Source organism: Rhinolophus hipposideros (assembly GCF_964194185.1).
Source record: "Rhinolophus hipposideros genome assembly, chromosome: 10".
In the NCBI taxonomy this organism is placed as follows: Eukaryota; Metazoa; Chordata; class Mammalia; order Chiroptera; family Rhinolophidae; genus Rhinolophus; species Rhinolophus hipposideros.
The window spans coordinates 47,558,836-47,580,997 of record NC_138056.1 but is presented as its reverse complement, the minus strand read 5'-3'; the positions used below and the strand labels follow the sequence as shown (position 1 = coordinate 47,580,997).

Genomic DNA, 22,162 nt, shown 5'->3' with positions numbered 1-22,162 from the left:
TCATGTATTTCTGCTCTAATCAGTGATTAGCCTTCCATCTGCTTCCTTGTTTGTCCTTCTTTTTTTAATTTGTTAAGGTGGAAGTTTAGGTTATTGATTTGAGGTCGTCCTTTTTTTAACATAGGAATTTACGGCTTTAACTTTCCCTCTAAGTACTGCTTTTGCTGTATCCCATGAGTTTTGGTATGTTGTGCTTTCTCTTTCATTTGTCTCAAAGTATTTTCTAATTTCCCCTGTGCTTCTTTGACCTATTGTTTATTTAAGAGTGTGTTAATTTCCACATATGCGTGGATTTCCCAAATTTCTTTGTAATTGATGTCTAATTTCATTCCATTGTGGTTAGAGAACATACTTTGTATGGTTTCAATCTTTTTAAATGTATTGTGCCTTTTTTTTAATGGCCTAAGATATGGTCTATCCTGGAGAATATTCCATGTGCTCTTGAGTTATTATATACTTTGCTTTTACTGGATGGGGCATTCTATAGATATCTGTTAGTTCTAGTTAGTATACAATGTTGTTCAAGTACTCTATTTCTTTGTTGGTTACTAATCCCCCAATTTAAAATCTTCTGGCAGCACCTCACCCTAGTACTCTACTATGTCTTGTTATTTGAGCCTAGAGCTTCTTGTGTTCAGTTCCTCCATAGAGAGGGATAGGTTTGTAACCACTCTTCATATAGATACAATTCTCTTGTTTTTGGCCTCTTTCCTTACCCCTACCTTTGCATGGTACTTGCTGCTTTATATTCCTGAGCTTTTGTGGAGTTCCTGCCTGTCTGGCTGATTGGCTTGCTTCTTGTTACTTTCTCCTTCAGTAAGCACTTTCTATGCTCTGTTTAGTCAGTTGCCAATGCTCTCTATCTTTGTCTCCCAATTTAAAATATTATAGTTCTGGGTTAGAGCTCTCAAAGACAGAGTTTCCATTTTTACTTTTTGTTTTTGTTCTGGAACAATTTCAGAAAAGTAAGAGGGCAGAAACATCTTTAATCTACCATTCCAAAACTGGAAGTTTGTTTTTCTGAATAATGCTGTGGTTTATTATCTCACTGGATAATTCCAGCTATTAACTATTGTAGTGATTTTGATACCCTTTGATTTTTGTACAAAGTCCTAGTTAGTTTGTGCTGTTCAAAATGTGAAGAAATGTTCACAAAAAGATGGTTTCTCGTGGCATGTTAGGCAAGTTACAATTTAGCTGTGCAGTCCGTTGGCATTTCAGTGCAAACAGCATTGGTCACTCGCTTCTATCCTAAGATGCTCTGTTCTTTGCATGTAGAGCAATAGAAGCAGTTGTTCTCTTCTACTCTGAGAGTGATTATCTCTTAGTAGCAGGTGGAGTGATTCAGTCTTCTGCATATCTTACAGGAGACTTTATTATTTGTGGAAGATAGAGTACGAGGAGAGGAGAGCTCCAGCAATGTGTCAGGGATTACACATTCTGGATTAGTATAAAAAGAAACAAGCTCTTCCCCCACTGCAATTTCAGAGCCTGGAAGTAACACCCCACATCTAAGGCTCTGAAAAATCACATTATTCCTAAAAAGGACCATGATTCACATGAACGGAACAAAATGGAATTATCAAAAATAGAATCTGTAGATCAATCTGTAGCAAAAATATCTTCTGACTTATAAATTGTCTATAATCACAGGAAGGACCATTCCATTGAAGTTCTACTGCTTTCTCCTTCTCCTCCTTGACTGAATAAATTTTTTTTTATTGGGGAATGGGAACAGGACTTTATTGGGGAACAGTGTGTACTTCCAGTACTTTTTTCCAAGTCAAGTTGTTGTCCTTTCAGTCTTAGTTGTGGAAGGTGCGGTTCAGCTTCAAGTTGTTGTCTTTTCAGTCTTAGTTGTGGAGGATGCATCTCAGCTCCAGGTCCAGTTGCCATTGTTAGTTGCAGGGGGCGCTGCTCACCATCCCTTGAGGGACTTGAAGAGTTGAACCGGCAACCTTGTGGTTGAGAGCCCACTGGCCCATGTGGGAATCGAACCGGCAGCGTTCGGAGTTAGGAGCAGGGAGCTCTAACTGCCTGAGCCACCGGGCCGGCCCAACTGAATAAATTTTATACTTCTCCCATGACACGTCCTTGTAGGTCAAGGTATTTGGAAAACAGGTTTTGCCATGAGGCCTCCCCTCTCTTCCCCTCCCCGCCTTATAGTCCTTTTAAAATGAGACGTGCTTAAACCTTGCTTAAAACTTGTTTAAACCTTATAGCTTGTGTTAGTTGTGCTCATTTAATTGGTCACCTGGAATTATTGAGCATCTGTTATTTTTATGTTTTGTATATTGACTCACTATTTTTAGTATCAATGATTATAATAACCTGCAGAGTGGGTAGAAGGGCTTCACATTTGATACAATTTGAATTCCTGCCAGAGATATTATTTGTTTCAAATATGAGCAATATGATTTCAATCCTTTTCAGTCCCTGGACAGTTTTTCTCCTTCTATTGATTTCCTGCCTCTCCAAGAATAATAAATCCTTTTTATGGAGTAGTAAACAGAAAAAAGCAGTTCCAGTTTGGTAGCTATTACTGTATTATGTATATAATATACATTATTATATGCGTAACATATTCATCTATATAATACACACACACATACACACACCCATACACACACATAGTATTGAGTGCCTAATGTTCAAGGAACTGTGCGAGGTGTTTGAAGGGATCAAAAGATGAGAACATCAGATGCTTTCAGCTGCAAGTAACAATAACAAAGACATATGAAAACATTATTAAATATAAAGACATTTATTTTTTTGCTAAAAAGAAACCAGAGGAAGGCCAGTTCCAGGGGTGATACAGTGGCTCAATGATGCCTTTAAGTTTTCTGCTTAGCCATCATCAATGGGTTGGCTTTTTTCTTCAGGATTATATATTAATGTTCACAAGATGTCTTAGTTCTAGATATCTTGTCCTTATATAACCACATCCAATGACTGAAAAATGGCACTTTTTCCTCATCTATCTCTCTTCATCAGGGAAGATAATTTATCTTCTAAGTCTCTGGGATATTTCTTCATCTGCCACTGGCTCAGATCAAGTTACGTGCCTATAACTTAGCTGAAGGGAACTTGGAAAAGTATCTGTCATTACCAATATATAATGTGGAAGTGTGTGTGTATTGTTGGACAAACAGTAGTGTCTGCCACAGGAATACAATGAAATCTCAGTCCTTCATAAGCTTTGTGTCTCTAGAGGCAGAAAGACTAGCTGTAGTTATATTACAATTTTTGTGTGGTAGCTTCCTGGACACATTCATGGGCTTCAAATTAACGATCCCTTTTAAATTTATCAAAGAAAACTGCTCTAGGTACTTTCGATTTGAAGTTGTCAATAGTTGTCCTCTCTGATTTTGAGTGATGCTCTTTCCCCAAAACGCTCTTGCCCGTCCATCTCCACGTGCCCGAATTCCATTGAACCTTTGAAGAAAGCTACAATAATCTCTCTCATTTATTCAGCAAATATCTGTTGCATGCTTACTATGTAGCAAGCACTCTACAAGTGTTGGAAATACAGGACCTCACAGAGCTTAGTCAGGTGGGGAAGACTGACAATTAATAACAATGAAGTGCTAGGGAAGAATAGGCTACAATGGGAGGACAGGCAGGGGTACTTAATACTGTTAATGGAGGTGGGAACAGACAGAGAAAGCTTCTGGAAGACCTTTTAGAGATGATATCTGAAGGATGAGTAGGAATTGGGAGGAAAGGAGGGGAAAGTGTACAAGGTAAAGAGAATAGTGTGTAGAAAATTATGGAGGTGAAAGTGTTGGCGAACGTGCCCTTGGAAAAAGCCTCTTTAATTTCCTTCTCCCAAGTAATTTCTTCATTTGATGAACCCGTAGCACTTAATATGCACCTTTTAGACCATATGTTTTGCTCTGAAGGCAAAACATGATTTACACAGATAAATAGGAACGCAGCTTCAGAGAAGAATGAGGCTATATATGTGTCAGTGCAAAATGCTAGGTTAAAACATTCGAGCATCTGAGGTAAGAGGTAGATTACACCACACCTCTCTTCAAAATAATAGAAATAACATCACCTTTCTAGGTGACCATAGGGACCAGAGCAGCATGGAGAAATTGATTCATAAAGTTCCGGAGGAAGTACAAAGTAATTACAGTTCCAATCCTCAGATGTTACTTTAAAGGCTATTTCAGGAAACAATGAAAACCTGGTACCCATCAGAAAGAAAAAATAGCCACTCTTGTTTGAAAGAGGTTTTCTTTTTAAATGGTCTCTTGGTATTGGGTGTTCTCTGCGTCTGCCAGGGTTCTGGGTTACTGGTAGTGAAAGCCTCCCAAGACCTGACAAGCTGTTTTTAAAATGAAATATTTTTTTTAAAAAATCAAATGTCCATATCACAACTCAGGTTTTTACCATTTCATTTTAGATGAATGTTGCAAAATCTTTCTGCCACTTAGCTGAGAGGAACCAGAAGTTAGTAAATTTTGATAGAGACGGAGGTTTGGGGATATAACTGTTGTCTTGATAGGCTAGAGTGGATATTTTATGAATCTCTGTTCCTCCCCGTAATTTATTCTAACTCAGCAATTCATGCCTAGTTTGAGAAGACACTTACTTGTTTGATACTGCCATTTCTATAGCTAAGTAAATAATAACCTCCAAATAATGAGAAAATGTATGTAAATGTGTTTTGTGAATAGTAAGACACTATGTACAAATGTAAGGACTTATTGTTTTACCATCAACTTGGGAAATATTTTTGATACGAGTTTTTGAAAGTGTTCTCTTCAAGCGCAGAGATTACTTTTTTGGATGCTATCCAACAGCCTAGTCAAGTGTGGCTGAGGTACGGTGAAGTGTAGACGCCCAGTTCTCCAATTCAGTGATTCTTAACCTTTTATTTATTCAGCTTTTATTAATAGGTGTTTTTTAAAGCTTTGTATTTACAGAAAAATTGAGCAGATAGTACAGAAAGTCCCCATATACCTCTCCCCCACTGTTCCCTCTCATGTAATTATCTTACATTAGTGTATTTCTTACAATTAAAGAACCAATATTGATGCATCATAATTAACTAACGTCCATCTTTATTCAGATTTCCTTAGTTTTTTGCCTAATGTTTTTTTCTGTTCCAGGATCCCATTCAGTTTAAAACTTATGTTCAGTTGTCATGTTAATTATATCCACATTATACTTAGTTGTCATATCTCCTTAGGCTTCTCTTGGCTGTGACACTAGCCTGCATGTTGAGGGGCATGAGCTATGTTGAAAATCTGCTGAAAGCTATGATTCTCTCCACAGGAAAATGCCCGTTTCAGATAGTTCATTTAAGAGAGGTCCACCAACGGCAGAGTCAGAAGCCCTATTTTAGGAGGAACGGAATTAAAATATCCCCTTCCCCATTTGGTCTCACGAACAGGCTCTACCTCTAATTTGTTGTGTGACCTTTTTGGAAAGCTGTTTTCCTACGTGGGCTTTAGTGTCACCATCTGTGAAACGACGGGTTTGTTTTACGTCTAAATCCTTTTCTAGCACAGAAGGTGGCACCTAGAGTTGTCAATATCTGAGGCACAAAGGCTGGCACAGAAGACCAAGCCAGGTCAAGCCAGGGAAGTGATGGGCTTATCAATAAGGAGATTGCAAAGGTTCAATGGGGGGAAAAAACCAAAACCTGGGTTCCACTTTATGTTTTTGTGGGTTTTCTAAGTTATTTCCTTCCTTTGAGCCTGTTTCCTCATCTGCAAAAACATGGAGGCCCTGCTTCTTACTGTATAGTTATGAAACTCCTGGGAGCAACAGCAGAGCACGTGCCTGGTAAGATACCGTGAGAAGATTAAGAAGATGGAGGTGGGTAGGTGCACGGGTGAAGGGCGGATCTGAGGAATGTGAGACAGGGATCTGAGGCATGTGAGGCAGGGCTGAGGGCTCAGGATAGAGGAACCCAGTACACGTCTCACGACTCTCTAACCCCACCTGTACATGGCTGGGTTCAATGTATCACCTCCATTCCGCCCCGCCTCCGTCCCTCCTCCCTTCCCCTCCCCGCAGGCTGCGACGCGCCACACTCCGCATGGCCGCCACCGTACAACTCTTTCCCCCGCGCGGCAGCCGCGCGCGCTCTCGCGCCGCCACCTCACTCCCGTCCCTGCCCGCCTGTGGTCTCTCGCGATTGGCTCATCCCATACGTAACGTATTCCACCCCCTCCTTATTCCACCTCCTCACGTCCCCAGTTCCGCCCCGCCTCCTGGCTTCTCCTGACGCGAGTCGAAACCAAACCTGCCGACGTCTCCGCGGCGCGGGAGGAGCCGGGAGAGCAGGCTAAACCAGGAAAGTGCGGGCTGTGGCGCGCACGCGCACGCACGCACGCACGCACGCACGCCTGCGGGCGGCGGGGCGGCAGGCTCGCGCCCAGGCTCGCCCGGCGCCGCGCCAGAGGCTCGCGCACTCAGCAGGTTGGGCTGCGGCGGCGGCAGCTGTGGGAGCTGAGGCGCTGCGTGTCAGAGGTTCCAGACGTCTGCGGCTCCGGCCCCGCCACTCTCTGCGTCTCCGCTCACTCTCCGAGCCCGGTGCTGAGAACAGAACAGCACTGGCCTTGGGAACCCTGAGCACACCCCTGGCTGCTTCTGACACCGCTCTCCTTCCCTTCCCAGCCGCGGGCCTCGTTCGGTGCCAGGCGACTCCGCGGGGAGGCGGTGGCGACGGCTGCCTGTCTGTGGAGAGCAGTCCTGCCCCCTAGCCTTGCTCCGCCGTCGGCCCTGCTGGGGCCGAGAGAGCTCGGCGCCCGCCCTTCCTTTCACCCTTTTCATCAACCGATTGGAGCAGCGTCGGTCCGGTAGGTCTCTGGGCTGAAGCGGCGGCCGCTCCTCCGGTTCCATCATGTCCGCGGGCGGAGACTTCGGGAATCCGCTGAGGAAATTCAAGCTGGTGTTCCTGGGGGAGCAGAGCGGTGAGTGCGTGGCGGCCCCGCTCCTGGCGGCCGGCCGCAGCTTCCCCGCGCCGCCCCCAGTGCGGCCCGTCAGTCCGAGGAGGCCCCCGGCCGGCCCCGCCCGAGCGCTGCGTTCCACCCCCGGCCCTGCCCGGGCTTCGCCGGCCCCTCTTCGCCACCGGCTCCTTTTCGCCGGGATCCGTCGGCCGCGTTTTGACCCTTTCGTCCCCGACTCCGGCGTCTCCTTTCCCCGCAGCCCGGCCCTCTTCCGTCGGTCTGCCTCCCTGTTCCGCACCCCGCCCAGCCCGCTGTCCATCCCTTTCTTCCTCGGGTCTCAGCCGCGCCGGCCCCCGTCTCGAGCCCCACCCTGTTCCCTGCTCTTACTCCAGCTGGGCAGCTCTGCGAGGCCCACCCCGGGAAGCCCACTCCTGGCACCGGCCCTCTTGCACCTTGGCCCTGGAGGGCGGGATCTGGGCGTTGTTTTCCCCGGAGGCTTGGCCCTGCGAAGTGCGGATCTCACGCAAGCGGGGGCGCGGGGGTCGTCGAAAATGCCCGGGTGGCTTGCACTTGGCTGGGGAATTAGTCTGGGTTACGGAAGGCGTACATCTGAATTGGAGGCGACTTGAGGCTGGGGTGGCTGAGCGGTGAGAGGGTTGGCCATGGCAGTGGCAATTTTTACCCCGTGGGGTAGGCTGGGGCTTTTTGGAAAAACCTCCTGTTCTTCTCCTGACTTTCATCCTTGACAGTTCTTTTGGCAGTGTCGGCGCTTTTCTGGTCCCTGCCAGATGCTATGTCATGATCGTTTTACTTGGAATGTTTCATATCTCACCTCTCCTTTTTCAACATGAAACAGTACCTGATTCTCCCCATGGTGGTGCGTACAGGAATTACTGGGAAGATGTTCGTTATTCCATTTATCCTTGAGTGTTTTTCAGTGATAGATGTAGGATTTCTGTGAAAGAATGCTTGAGAAGAACAAAATATCTTTGTTTGGTGGGTTTCCTTTGGGAGTATTGGAGTAGAGTAAGAAGAATGGAGTCATCATCTCGTTTTGAAAATTAGACCGACATATGTAATACCGTTCCTACTAAATGACTCCTGTAGGCTTAATATTCCCTGGTATCCGATGAGTGAAATTCTCATTTACTTGGTCAGGCTTCTGCTGTTACAGTTTGTATTCCGTACAAGATCCTAGTTTTGTGATGGCTGTCTCTAAAATTACTTCTTGTAATTTCATTTTTATGTTGTATTATGCAAACTCGACACTTGGCAATTTAGAGATTATCATCCTTTGTTTTTCTCACACTTATCATGACCATGTTTAAAATTCACTTATTGAGAGATGAGTTTCTCCCAAGTCATCAAACATTGTTACCCACTTGGTGTCGTAGGGTAGGCTGTAGAAAACATTTGTTATCTTTTGATTGGAAAGAAAGTAACTGGTATAAATGCAGAGCTTTTATTACTATCTTGAACTATTTATACTATTTTGTATGGTATTAAAGTAGGTTAATACTAGTTGCAAAATTGCTTCCAGTTGGACCTGAGAAATCATTTTTCTCCTTTCACACGTAATCTTTCCCCTTCCCCCTTACCAAGGAAAAATGATGTCTTCTCTTTGCTTTTGAATTTTCCTGAAGTAAGTATAAGCTTGTTTCTTTAAGTAACTTGATTAACCTATGAGGTTGATCCTGGTCCAGGTGTTTTATGGTAATTTCAGGATAGTGCCATACATAAAATAATAGCTTAGTGGTCATTATTGATAAATAGGATCTAAAGTGCTTATTGTGTACTCTAGGGATGTTATTGCCTGCCTTCTGTTATGATGCAGAGCTGTTTAGTTTGCATGAAAAATCCATTAATATCTCTCATAGGAAGATTTTAGTATGAATAGAAATTATAACCAGTATCTCCAGGTTTCCTTTGAATTTCTTGAGTATTTATGTTCTAATTCACATTGCGGAGTGTTATGGCTTTTCATTTCTTACTTTTTAAAAGTCTTTAATAACTCTTTTCCTCCCCAATTCCTGAAGCCATCTTAGATTTTTTTTTTTTTGAATAGGCTGTGTTTTTTTAGAATAGTTTTAGATTTGTAGAAAAATTGAGGAGATCATGCAGAGGGTTCCCATATAGCCCCACCCAGTTTTTAACCCTATTATTAACATCTTACATTAGTGTGGTACATTTGTTACAATTAACCAATATTGATACATTATTATTAGCGAAGTCCGTAGTTTTTTTAGATTTCCTTAGGTTTTTTTCTTTTATTTACTTTAAAGATTTTTTTATTAAAGTACAGCTAACATACAATATTATATTAGTTTCAGGTGTACATCATAGTTATTCAACAGTACCCACCTAGCTCTAACCAGTGTTATTACCGCATTATTGATTTTATTCCCTGTGCTAAAGAAGTGATCACCATAAGTTCAGCAACCATCTGACACTGTACTACACTATCACAATACTATTGATCTTTACCCCCCTTGTAAATTGTTCAATTAGAGTTGACATTCAATATTATTTTCAGATTTCCTTAGTTTTTATCTTTTCTGTTTAAGGATTCATTTTAGGGTACCACATTACATTTAATTGTCATGTCTCATTAGGCTCATCTTAGAATTTTTTAGGATTGTTCACATGCTTTTTAACTCTGTGGACCTGTGAGGTTAATTATCTCTTGAAGCTGCTATATTGCTAAGTAATGCCATCCAATATCTTTGACAATGAAAGATCGATCTCTGTTTTCATGGGCAGTGTCTAGTTTTCTTGTGCATTAGCAAAGGTCTGTAGAATCCATGTAATCTTGATGTAACTCTTCATGAATTATTTATTTTTAGGTTTTAGAATTACACAATTAGGCTTTCAAAGACTAATCTATGGCAAAGCCTTGTTTGTTTCCTTAATAGCATTTACCACATTTATAATTCTTATTTTTTATGTATTTATTTTGGTCTATTTCCCACAAGCAGAATGCAAGTCCCATGAAGATTAAAAACTTATTTTTTGTTGTTGTTCATTGTTTCCCCAGTGCCTCGCATAGTGCCAAGATTATAGTATGTACTCAGAACTATTTGGTGAATGAGTGATGGTTGAATCTAATAGTAATCAAAGGTAGTAGGTAGCCTATATTAATTTTTGTTATAGTGAAGTCTACATTTTTTCCTTATGCAATTAAGAGTTTAACACTAACATTTTATACTTACATTATTGGATTGTATGCAGAGATATTGCAGTTACTGGGGGGGTGGGAGAGAGAACCTAATAATTTATAGCCCTCACTTAAAAAAAAAAAAAAAAAGACCGATCAGGATTTTACAGGCTTTTTTTTTTTCTGAGTTGAGCAAAATTTGTTTTGTATTGTTCAAACTATTGTTAAATTATTTACTATTAGAATAGTACCTCAACATATGTCAAATGATATTTAAAGACATAGTCATAGATCTGATTTGAAGTTAGGTAGATTGTTTTATCAAAAATTTAAGGTTCTGTGCTCTGTAATGAAGATGAGTTGTTTCAGTACAGGAAGCCTCGTTGAGTTAATTACATCAATACTGGTAATCTTATAAACTCTTATGGTTTCTTTATATTTCAGTAGTGTACATGGTTTCATAAAGGAATGTTGAAATATACAACTTGAATCTGAAGTTTCTTTGAGGAATCTCTTTTTTACTACCTGTTGCTATTGTTTTGAAATGCAAAGGCACTTTAAGGAATGTCATTATGGTTTACAGTAGAAGATATTACTACAAACAAATGTTACAGATTGGTTACAAATTAGAAAATGTAATCTAAGAGAGAAACACATACCTGACCTAGTACTACTATTTTTTTTTAATTAAATTTATTGGGGTGACAATTGTTAGTAAATTTACATAGATTTCAGGTGTACAATTCTGTATTACATCGACTATAAATCCCATTGTGTGTTCACCACCCAGAGTCAGTTCTCCTTCCATCACCATATATTTGGTACTACTATTTTTTCACTGTGTGTTGTTTTACATCAGTTCTTTTAAATTATAACATACCAGGTAGGGAAAATTTTTCTTACTCTCAGAGGCCAGGAGTGCTGAACAATTTAGATTGGCAGATCAGTGATCTTAAACTTTTTCTTCTCACGATTCATTTATGCTCTTACAAATTTGTCGAGGCCCCTAAAGAATTGTTTATGTGGTTTAGATCAATATTTACTGTATTGAAAGTGAACAGAAAAATTTTAAATATTTGATTCACTTATAAAAATGATAGTATTAAGCCTATTACATGTTAACATAATCATTTTTAACGAAAAAAGAAAAAACTGTTTTCCAAACAAAAATGTAGTGAGAGAATGGCACTGTTTTACGTATTTGCAAATCTCTTTAATTAGTTTGACTTATTAGAGGAAATCTGGATTCTCATAGCTTCTATATTCAATATCTGTTCTAATTTCACACAGCATGTAGGCTCATTTTCATGACAAAATGAAAGTGGAGAAAAGCCAAATAACATCTTAATGTTATGAAAATGGTTTTGATCCCCCAGAGGCTAGTGGACTCCTGAAGGGGTCCTGGGGATCGAAGGACCACACTTTGAGAACCACTGCATTAGACGATGTCAAGCCATTTGTACCTTGCAGCTTCATGTTGCAAGTTAGGACAATCAAGGGGAATGTTTTCCATATCTTGTTTTGTAGCCTCAAAACTAAACAATGGAACTAATGATTAATAGCACAGAGTCTGGCCACTCATGAGCAAATTATTTGATCTCTTTCTGCTTCAGTTTCCTTATCCAAAAATAAAGATAATATAAAGTTTATCATATAAACTTATTGTGACGATTAAATTAGTTGATACGTGTAAAGCATTTAGAAGAGTGTATGGCACATAGGAAGTGCTTATAAATATTTTTAATTCAACAAATGTTTACTGAAAACTATTCTGTCAAGTGGTTTGGTAGAGCCTGTTTTTAAGAAATTTATATTTCATAATATACATATACATAATATAGTGTAATAAGTGCAGCTGCTTTGAAAAGTAGAATTAACAGGTACAGAGAAGTGACAGGAGGATGGAGATTCAGGGAAGGCACATTATAAATATGACTGGCTAATAGTTTAAACATATTTTAGTTGAAATTTTTTAATTACAGCCTTCCATAGTTGGAGGAAACTTTGAGAAATCGTCTAATCCATTTTTCTTAGGGCTTTAAACTGGACCACTTTTTCCCCCCTCTAACTTTATTTTTAATAGGTAATAAAACCACACATTTCACAAATTAAAAATATATAAAGTACATATATATATATATATATATATATTATTTTTATTGTGTATATTCTGGGATTTCTTTATGAAGACTCAGCAAATATGAATATAATTTCTTATTCTCCCTTACGTAAGATGTATCAGACTTTATTCTGCACTTTGCTTTTTTTCACTTAACAATATATCCTAGAGGTCTTTTCATATTAGTACATAGAGAATTTTCCCATTCTAAACAATTTTTGTTTTAGAATAGTTTTGGAGATTTACAGAAAAATTGCAAAGATAATACATACCCTACACCCAGTTTCTTCTGTCAGCATCTCACATATGCATTTTTTACAATTGATGAACCAGTATTGATACATTATTAAAGTCCATATTTCATTTAGATTTCTTTAGTTGTTTTTTTAATACATTTTTTTATTGGGGAATATTGGGGAACAGTGTGTTTCTCCAGGGCCCATCAGCTCCAAGTCGTTGTCCTTCAATCTAGTTGTGGAGGGCGCAGCTCAGCTCCAAGTCCAGTCCGCCGTTTTCAATCTTTAGTTGCAGGGGGCGCAGTCCACCATCCCATGTGGGAATTGAGCCGGCAACCTTGTTATTGAGAGCTCGTGCTCTAACCAACTGAGCCATCAGACTGCCCCTAGATTTTTTTTAGTTTTATCTAATATCTTTTTTCTGTTCCAGGATTCCATGCAGGATACTACATTTAATTTAGTTGTTAGGTTGTTGGCTATGACAGTTAAACTGGACTACTCTTATGTTACTGCATCCTATTCTCAGATATCTCCAGGAATACACATTTTGTAATTTTTAATATCAAACTTCCCTATTCTGAAATTCTCAAGTGTATTCCTATGCTATCTACTGTGTTTCCCTGAAAATAAGCCCCAAGTAAGATCGTCAGCCAGACGGACGCATTTAGTACATTATGATGATGTTCCAGAAGATGACATGACTATTTGAAGAAATGTAGATTGTTGTACGTGAAAAAATAAGACACCCCCTGAAAATACGCCCTAATGTGTCTTTTGGAGCAAAAATTAATATGAGACCTGGTTTTATTTTTGGGGAAACACGGTGTAGTTAAAGCTTTTCTTTTCGTCAGGAGCGGCCGGTGGCCAGCGTGAGTGGCCCGCAGCTGGCGTGAGCTACTGTGTGGTGCCGTGGGCTACTGTGTGCCACCATGAGTGGCCAGTGGCCTCCGTGAGCGGCCAAGAGCTGCCGTGAGCTGTGGTGAGCTGCCGACCAATGACCGGTGACCGACTGCCTCAGCCAGGGGGAGCGCAAAGCTCATAATCCCAGCATGGGCCAGGGAGCTGTGTGCTACACAACTAGACCGAGAAACAACGGTTGGAACCGGAGTGGTGGTGGGGAGGTGGAAGAAGGGGGGAAAAGACAGCCTTTTCTTTTGGGGGAGGCAGTATATAGTGATAAATACAACTCCGGGGACAATCAGGCTGTGGTTCTAATCCTGACCCCAATGTTTATGGTGTGATCTTGACCACTTTAACCATTTAACCTTTCTAAGCGTTTTTCTTTTCTGATATGGTAATACTAACCTGGAAGTGTTGTTTTTCCCATCCTCTATACATTATAGATATATACAATATAGATATAAATTTTGGTTAGATCAGTATTTAATCTTTACCTTATTAACAGGTAAATGGTATTCACAGCTGAGCTGGGTGGTATACTGATTACTTGTACTCTATTGCATATATTTTGTTTATCTTTGTGTCACTATTTGACTTGCTTTGTTTAATTTATATGCATATCACTCTTTACCAACAGTGTAACTTGCCACAGTATATAAGAATGCATCAAGTTTTCCCTCAGTTTGCTCTCCTTGGGACATTTCTCCCAGAATCTCCTGAACTATTCTAATTTATGCTAGTTACCCTCCATGACTGGTGTATAGCTGTCAAGCTGGGATTTACCTTTACCATCATTTTGAAGATTTCCTTCTATTCTTGTATTGGATGGATTCTTTAGATTACACTTGTTTCTTCTTTGTTTAATTCCTCCTTACATTTTACATATCCTCCAGTAGTTATCTTCTTAATAAAGGGAAAATGAGAGAAAGTTTTTTGAGACCTGTGTGTCTAAAAATGTATTTGTACAACCCTTACACTGGAAGTTTGTGGAGTTTAGAATTCTAGGTTGGATACATTCTTCCTTCAGAGCTTTGAAGATATTAATATATTGCCTTGTAAATGCTAGTTTTGCCATTATGACTTTTGGTCTTTTGATTTTTTATAACGATATGTCTATTTTCATGTTATGTGCTGAGTAATAGGTATATGTCCTTTCATACTGGAAACTTACGTTAAGTTTCAGGAAATTTTCTTGACTTTTAGAATGATATCTTCTTCTCCATGTCAGTTCTCTAGAATTCTTATTAGACCTCCTGAATTGATCCTCTAATTTTACCTTATCTAGCCTCTTTCTCATTTCTTTATGTTTCTGTTTTAATTCTCAAAAGGTTTTTTTTTAACTTTTACTATCCTATTGTTTTATTTCTGCTGTCATTTTAATTTCAAAGAGCTCTTTGTTTTTTCAATGTTCCTTATCTATAGCATCTTTTTGATTCCAGTATCTTCTCTTGTTAATTGAGAATTAATGGGATATATGACTTTCTTCCCAATACTCAGCTTTTTTGGAAATTGCTTTTCTCCTCCATTTATTTTAGTTTCTCTATTTTTGTTTGATGTGGTCCTCAAAAAACTAGTAATTTTTGGCTATCTGTTTCTGTTTAAGAGTTGAACACTAGAATTTGAATTTTAAGCCCTTGTGTTAGTTTATGAGGCTTCTCTGTAGGATAGTCTGGCTGAGTTCTTTTGGGGGGAGTCTCTGATATAAGCCCTTTTAAGTCTTTTTGCTGGTTAGATTTCCTTAAAAAAGAATTATTCAGTGTCTTGTTGGAGAAGATAAGCTTGGTTGCCAGCTTTTGTAAACTAAATAGAGAGGGTTTGAAGGTAACATAGAATAAGTAGATTTAATTTCCTTGTTTTTAGTACTGTTTGTACTCTAGCCCTCACTTGTACCTTGTATTCCTCAGACCAGGAACCTTCTGCTTTCCTTTCTCATAGCATAATCCTCCAATCTTCTGATGAGGTCGGGGAGGGACCTGGCTGTGTGGAATAGAGGAAGGGGATGTGATAGATTATCATTCTACCTTTTAAACAGACTTTCACCCATTCTTTCCGTTTTTAGTACCTTTGTTACTTTTATTTCTAGATGTACTTGGTGCTGGCAATTCCTAAGGCATTTGGGGGGGGCCCTCTGGTACAAATCAGATTGTTTCTTAGCTCTCCTCATTGTCAGGTTTAATTATTTTTATTTTTTTTAAGTTAAAAAAATTTTTTTTCAATTACCATTGACATTCAGTATTATATTCGTTTCAGGTGTACACCGTAGTGGTTAGACATTTATGTAACCCATTGAGAGCTTAAAATTGAGCTTTATAAAATCTGTTAGGTTAATTACTATTTTCCCATTAGTTTTCTCCCTTATAAACTTAAGTGATTTAGATTTTCTGAGAACAAGCACTTACATTTAGACAATTGGAACTGCTGAGGATTTTCAGTTTCTGTTCTTTTTTTCCTGTTCTTTTTGAAAAGTACATTTCATAAAATTAAAATTCATTTATACCCATGTTCATAGCAGCATTATTCACAATAGCCAAAAGGTAGAAGCAACCCAAGTGTCTATCGGTGGATGAATGGACAAACAAAATATGGTGTGTATAGTATATACAGTGGAATATTACTCAGCCATGAAAATAGTGAATCTTGCCATTTGTGACAACATGGATGGAGCTAGACGTTATTGTGCTAAGTGAAATAAGTCAAACAGAGGAAGATAAATATTGTATGATTCCACATATATGTGGACTCTAAAAAAAACAAAACATATAAACAAAACAGAAACAGACTCAGATATTGAAAAACTGATGGTTGCCAGAGGGGAAGACAGTGGGGGGAAGGGTGAAAAAGGTGAAGGGGATCGGGAAGTACAAAACAGTTATAAAATAAACAAGTTGTAGGGATGTGATGTACAGCATAGGGAATATAGTCAATATCATAACTTTCTACAGTGACAGGTGGTTAATAATTGTGGAGATCACTTCATACTGTTTCCCCGAAAATAAAACCTAGCTCTAATGTGTCTTTTGGAGCAAATATAAGGCCTGGTCTTACATAAGAACTGGTATTATATTATATTGTATTATATTATATTATACCCAGTCTTATAGTAAAATATGACCAGGTCTTAAGTTAATTTTTGCTCCAAAAGATGCATTAGAGCTGATTGTGCAGCTAGGTCTTATTTTCAGGGAAACACAGTAGTATTGTGTTGAATATATTGTACCTCTAAACATAATACAATATTATCTCAACTAATTTTCTTAAATGGTATATGCATACAGTGAAATATTCAGCCTTAAAAAGGAAGGGAATTCTGACACATACTACAACATGGGTAAACCTTGATGACATTATGTTAGGTGCAATAAGCCAGTCACAAAGAGGCAAATACTGTATATGATTTTTGAAATTTTTTAAATATATATATAGTTTTTCAGTTACAGTTGACATTTAATATTGTGTTCTTTTCAGGTGTACAGCATAGTAGTTAGACATTTATATAACTGACAAAGTTATCCCCCCAGTAAGCCTAACACTACTCACCTGGCACCATACATAGTTATTACAATTTTATTGACTATGTTCCCTATGCTGTACTTTACATCCTGGTGACTATTTTGTAACTGCCAATTTGTACTTTAGTCCTTCACTTTTTTCACCCAGACCCCCAACTCCCCTCCCACCTGGCAGCCATCAGTTTGTTTTCTATATCTGTGAGTCTGTTTCTGGTTTTTTTATTTTGTTTTTCAGATTCCACATATAAGTGAAATCATATGGTATTTGTCTTTCTCTGTTGACTTATTTCACTTAGAATGATAACCTCCAGTCCATCCATGTTGTTGCAAATTGTAAAATTTCATTCTTTTTTATGGCTTAGTAATAATCCATTGTATATACGAGGTCTGACAATTAAGTTCGCGAACTTGTTGCAACAATATTGCTGACCTTTTCTGATATCAGAGGGGTTATTCATTATGAATTCGTACCAACTGGACAAACAGTTAACCAAGTTTACTATTTAGAAGTGCTGAAAAGACTGCATGAAAAAGTTAGATGACCTGAACTGTTCTCCAGCAATTCATGGCTCTTGCATCACGACAATGCACCAGCCCACACAGCACTGTCTGTGAGGGAGTTTTTAGCCAGTAAGCAAATAACTATTGGAACACCCCACCCCTCCACACTCACCTGATCTGGCCCCCAGTGACTTCTTTCTTTACCCGAAGGAAAAGGAAATATTGAAAGGAAGACATTTTGATGACGTTCAGGCCATCAAGGGTTATACGACAGCTCTGATGGCCTTTCCAGAAAGTTCCAAAATTGCTTTGAAGGGTGGACTAGGCGCTGGCGTGGGTGCATAGCTTCCCAAGGGGAGTACTTCAAAGGTGACTAGTGATATTCAGCAGTGAGGTAGGTAGCACTTTTTCTGGGATGTGTTCGTGAACTTAATTGTCTGACCTCATATGTACCAAGTCTTCTTTATCCAGTTGTCTATTGATGGACACTTAGCTTGTTTCCCTACCTTGGCTATTGTAAATAATGCTGCAATGAACATAGGGATGCATATATCTTTTTTGAATTAGTTTTTTGGATTTCTTTGGATAAATACCCAGAGGTGGAATTGCTGGGTTTTAAGATAGTTCTAATCTAATTTTAATTTTTTGAGGAACCTCCATACCATTTTCCATAGTGGCTGCACCAATTTGCAATTCCACCGACAGTGCATGAGCGTTCCCTTTTCTCCACATCCTTGCCAACACTTGTATTTTGATTTATTGATAATAGCCATTCTCACAGGTTTTTGGTGATATTGTGGTTTTAATTTGCATTTCTCTGATGATTAGTGATTTTGAGCATCTTTTCATGTCTGTTGGCCACCTGTATGTTCTTTTTGGAGAAATGTCTATTCAGGTCTTCTACCAATTTTTTAATTGGATTGTTTGTATTTTTGGTGTTGAATTGTATGAATATTTTCTCCCAATTGGTAGGTTGCCTTTTTGTTTTGATAGTGCTTTCCTTTGCTGTGCAAAATCCTTTAATTTGATGTAGTCCCATTTGTTTATTTTTTCTTTTATTTCTCTTGCCCAAAGAGATATAGCCAAAAAAAAAAAACATTACTAAGAACAACGTCAAAGAGTTTACTCTCTCTGTTTTCTTCTAGGAGTTTTATGATTTCATGTCTTACATTTAAGTCTTTAGTCCATTTTAGTTTATTTTGGTATTTGGTGTAAGAAAGTGTTCTAGTTTCTTTTCTTTGCATGTATCTGTCCAGTTTTCCAAACACCATTTATTTAAGAGACTGTCTTTACCCTATTGTGTACTCTTACCTCCTTTGTCGTAGATTAATTGGCCATATAGGTGTGGGTTATTCCTGGGCTCTGTTCTGTTCCATTAATCTATGTGTCTGTTTTTATGCCAGTACCATGCTGTTTTGATTACTATAGCCTTGTAGTATAGTTTGATAACAGGTAGCACGATGCCTCCAAGTTTGTTGTTATTCCTCAAGTTTGCCGTGTCTATTTGGGTTTTAGTGTGTGTGTGTGTGTGTGTGTGTGTGTGTGTGTGTGATTCCATATAAAATTTAGGATTATTTTAGTTCTGTGAAAAATTCCATTGGTGTTGTGGTAGGGATTGCATTGAAGCTGATTGCTTTGGATAGTATGGACATGTTAACGATGTTAATCCTTCTTATCCATGAGCATGGTAATTGCGTAGCTTCCATTTATTTGTATCTTCATTTTCTTTCTTCAGTGTCTTACAATTTTCCAAGTATAGGTCTTTAACCTCCTTGGTTAAATTTATTGCTAGGTATTTTTTTGATGCAATTGTAAATGGGATTGTTTTTTAATTTCTTTTTTTTGATAGTTTGTTATTGGTATATAAAAATACAACTGATTTCTGAATATTAATTTTGTATCCTGCTTTACTGAATTTATCAATTCTAATAGTTTATAATATGTCATCTGTAAATGACACTTTTACTTCTTCCTTTCCAATCTGAATGCCTTTTATTTCTTTTTCTTTTTCTTTCTTTTTTTTTTTTTGTCTGATTGCTGTGGCAAGGACTCCAATGCGGTGTTGAATAAAAGTGTTGGAAGTGGACATCCTTGTATTGTTCCTAATCTTAAGGAAAATGCTTTTCGCTTTTCCCTGTTGAGTATGAGGTTAGATGTGGATTTGTCACACATGGCCATTATTATGTTGAGTGACTTTTAAAAATTAAATGATGATAAGCATCACTGTTATTCTGTCCTGCTGTTGTAAGATTGTATGAAACCTTGCCCAGACACCACATAAAGACTTCTGTTTGAGATGAAGTCCAAAATTGGCTGCCGGAGTTAAAGCCTTTCATTGTCTGGCTTATACTCTCCTATCTGTAACCTTATGCATAGCACTCATCGTTACCTAACAATAATTAGGCAGATTTTTTTCAAAGTTTTAAAAAATATCATCATTAAGGTGTTACGTGCTATACAGAACACTTGTTTGCTTTTTAAAGCTTTCATTCTAAGAATCATAGAATATTATAGGTCATTTACCCATTTAATAGATGCCGAGTATATGCCAGGCTTAGAGCTAGGTCCCAGGGGATGTGTGTGTGTGTGTGTGTGTGTGTGTGTGTATACATATATACATACATATATATATATATATATATATATATATATATATATATATATATATAGTTGTTAACAAATGAGATATAATCTCTTACTTACAGTCTTGCAGGGAGCAGTAAGGTAGATTTAAATCTTTTATGTTGCTCTGTACCTTCCAGCTTCTATTCTTGGACCTCGCCTCCAGCCTGTCTTCTATATTGATATCAGAGTTAACTTTATAAAAATGTAAATCAGTGTTACTTCCTTACATTAAAAACAAAAACATTGTGAATGTACTTAATACCACTGAATTATGCAGTGAAAATGGTTGAAATGGTAAATTTTATAATATGCATAGTTAAAAAATGTTTTAAACTCAAAAAAACCTGCCTTTGTAATTTTTTAATCTCTCTTAGAATAAAATCTGTAATCTTTCCAAATGATCTACATACATAGCCCACAATGCATTATATGGCTCCTCTCCATCTGTCCATTGTTATCTTGAACACATATCCCATGGTCTCTTTTTCAGCCATACTGGCCTGTTTTTTTCTGTTGTTGTAACTCCACTGATCTCCACCTTGTTGTATACTCCCTCTTCCCCTTTGCCTGGTTAACTCCGGTTTTTCCATTAGGTTTCAGCTTCATGTCACTTCTTCAAAGAAGCCTTTGCCGACTTCCTCAGAGTAGTTTAGGTTCCCAGAATTCTTTATGCTCTCAGCACTGTGTACTTCTTGCTGCCTTTAATACAGTTGTAATTACATATCTATTAAGATTTCTGTTTTCCATTTGGTCTGTAAGTTCCATAAATTCATGAATTCTTTTTTCATTGCTGTATTTGCATAGTGATTGCTCATTGCACAGTGATTGGCATATAACAGGAGCTCACTAAATATTTTTGAACAAGTAAATGATTTATAATTTTTACCCTAGTTAATTTCAGAAAGGCCTCGAGGTTACCCATGATATAAATAAACATAAAAGAGGATAATTGAAGGAAAAACAGAATAAAACAAAACAATAAATAAACCTAATCTAGGAGAAGAAAGGTTTGATATACTGAGTATCTGGGATGAATCTGAAGAGTCAGTGGCTCAAGTTGAGGAAAATGATGACTCAGAAAAGGTAATTGGATTTGTCAAGAACTAATCAATAGTTTTTTAAAAAGTAGTTTCAGTAGAGTTTTGGAGAGTCCAGAAGTAGGATTCAGAATTAGGCAACAGGTATAAATTCCATATTTGAAAAGTGAATTTGTGACTTAACCAAATATGTCTCTGGGTTCTTAAAATACTATTTTAACTTCTTTATTATGGAAAATTTATAAAGAAGTACAGAGAATAACATCATGAACTCCCATAAACTGTTACTCAGCTTCAGTAATTATGAACTCATGACTTGTTTCATCTATAGCAAATATCCCCCACCAACTCCCAACCCTCCCCCCTGCACTAGAATGGGTTGATGGAATCCCATATATACTGTTATTGCAAATATTTTGGTATAACTGTTAAAAGATGAAGACCTTCTTATTGATATATTCTTGACATTCATGGATATGGTTGCCCACAGAGGCATTTATTTTTAGGATGCTTTCCATTATTTGTTTTTGAGATTTAATATTTCAGGATTTCTAGATCATTGCTATCCAGGTGAATTGTCTGCAATGGTAGAACTGTTCTGTATTTGTGCTGTTTAATATGGTGATGGCTAGTGTGATTGAGGGACTGATTTCTGAATTTTATTTCATTTTAATTTCAGTAGCCTCATGTGGCTAATTAACCCTTTACCTGGCCTAAACCCTGCTCTTAAAATTGAAGAATATCCCTTCAGAAATTTATGCATGTGCACCTTAAATTATTTACATATTCAAGGTGAATTAAGTTGATTATAATAGGGAAATACAGAATGGGATGCCTCATAGATTTAGACAAATTTCAGGCCACCTTTGGACTAAATATATTTTGATCTGTAGTATTTAAGGTTGCACAAAATCCACTCTTGGGTCTTTTAGATCTCTGCCCTTGGTGTCTGAACAATGCCCTATAGGAGACCATAAAATACTGACTCGGTCAAGTCATTAGGAAGCTGGATAAATAGGTCCTTCTTTCTTCTTTAGAAAGGTGACAGAGGCTACTGAAGTTACTACTTATTTGTAAAGCTTTTATGTTTGTTTATCAAGTTGTTTAATATGCAACATTTCTTTCCCTTTGGCCTGTGAGATTCTTGTAGTTAATGTGATAATGGGGGAAAGT

The 22,162-nt window shown here is 38.2% G+C and overlaps 1 protein-coding gene across 4 annotated transcripts in view; it reads left to right on the top strand.

The window, feature by feature from the left end:
• The first annotated feature begins 6,220 nt into the window (after positions 1-6,220).
• The window catches only part of RAB6A (RAB6A, member RAS oncogene family), a 60,445-nt gene continuing 44,503 nt past the window's right edge, over positions 6,221-22,162 (top strand). Inside the window, exon 1 of one of the 4 annotated variants that reach the window (XM_081061694.1) lies at positions 6,221-6,932. In XM_081061694.1, the coding sequence (XP_080917820.1) occupies positions 6,863-6,932 (70 nt within the window). In that variant the 5' untranslated portion in view covers positions 6,221-6,862. The remainder of the gene's footprint in view (positions 6,933-22,162) is intronic. The other 3 variants (XM_081061695.1, XM_081061693.1, XM_081061696.1) reach the window with 3 other exon arrangements.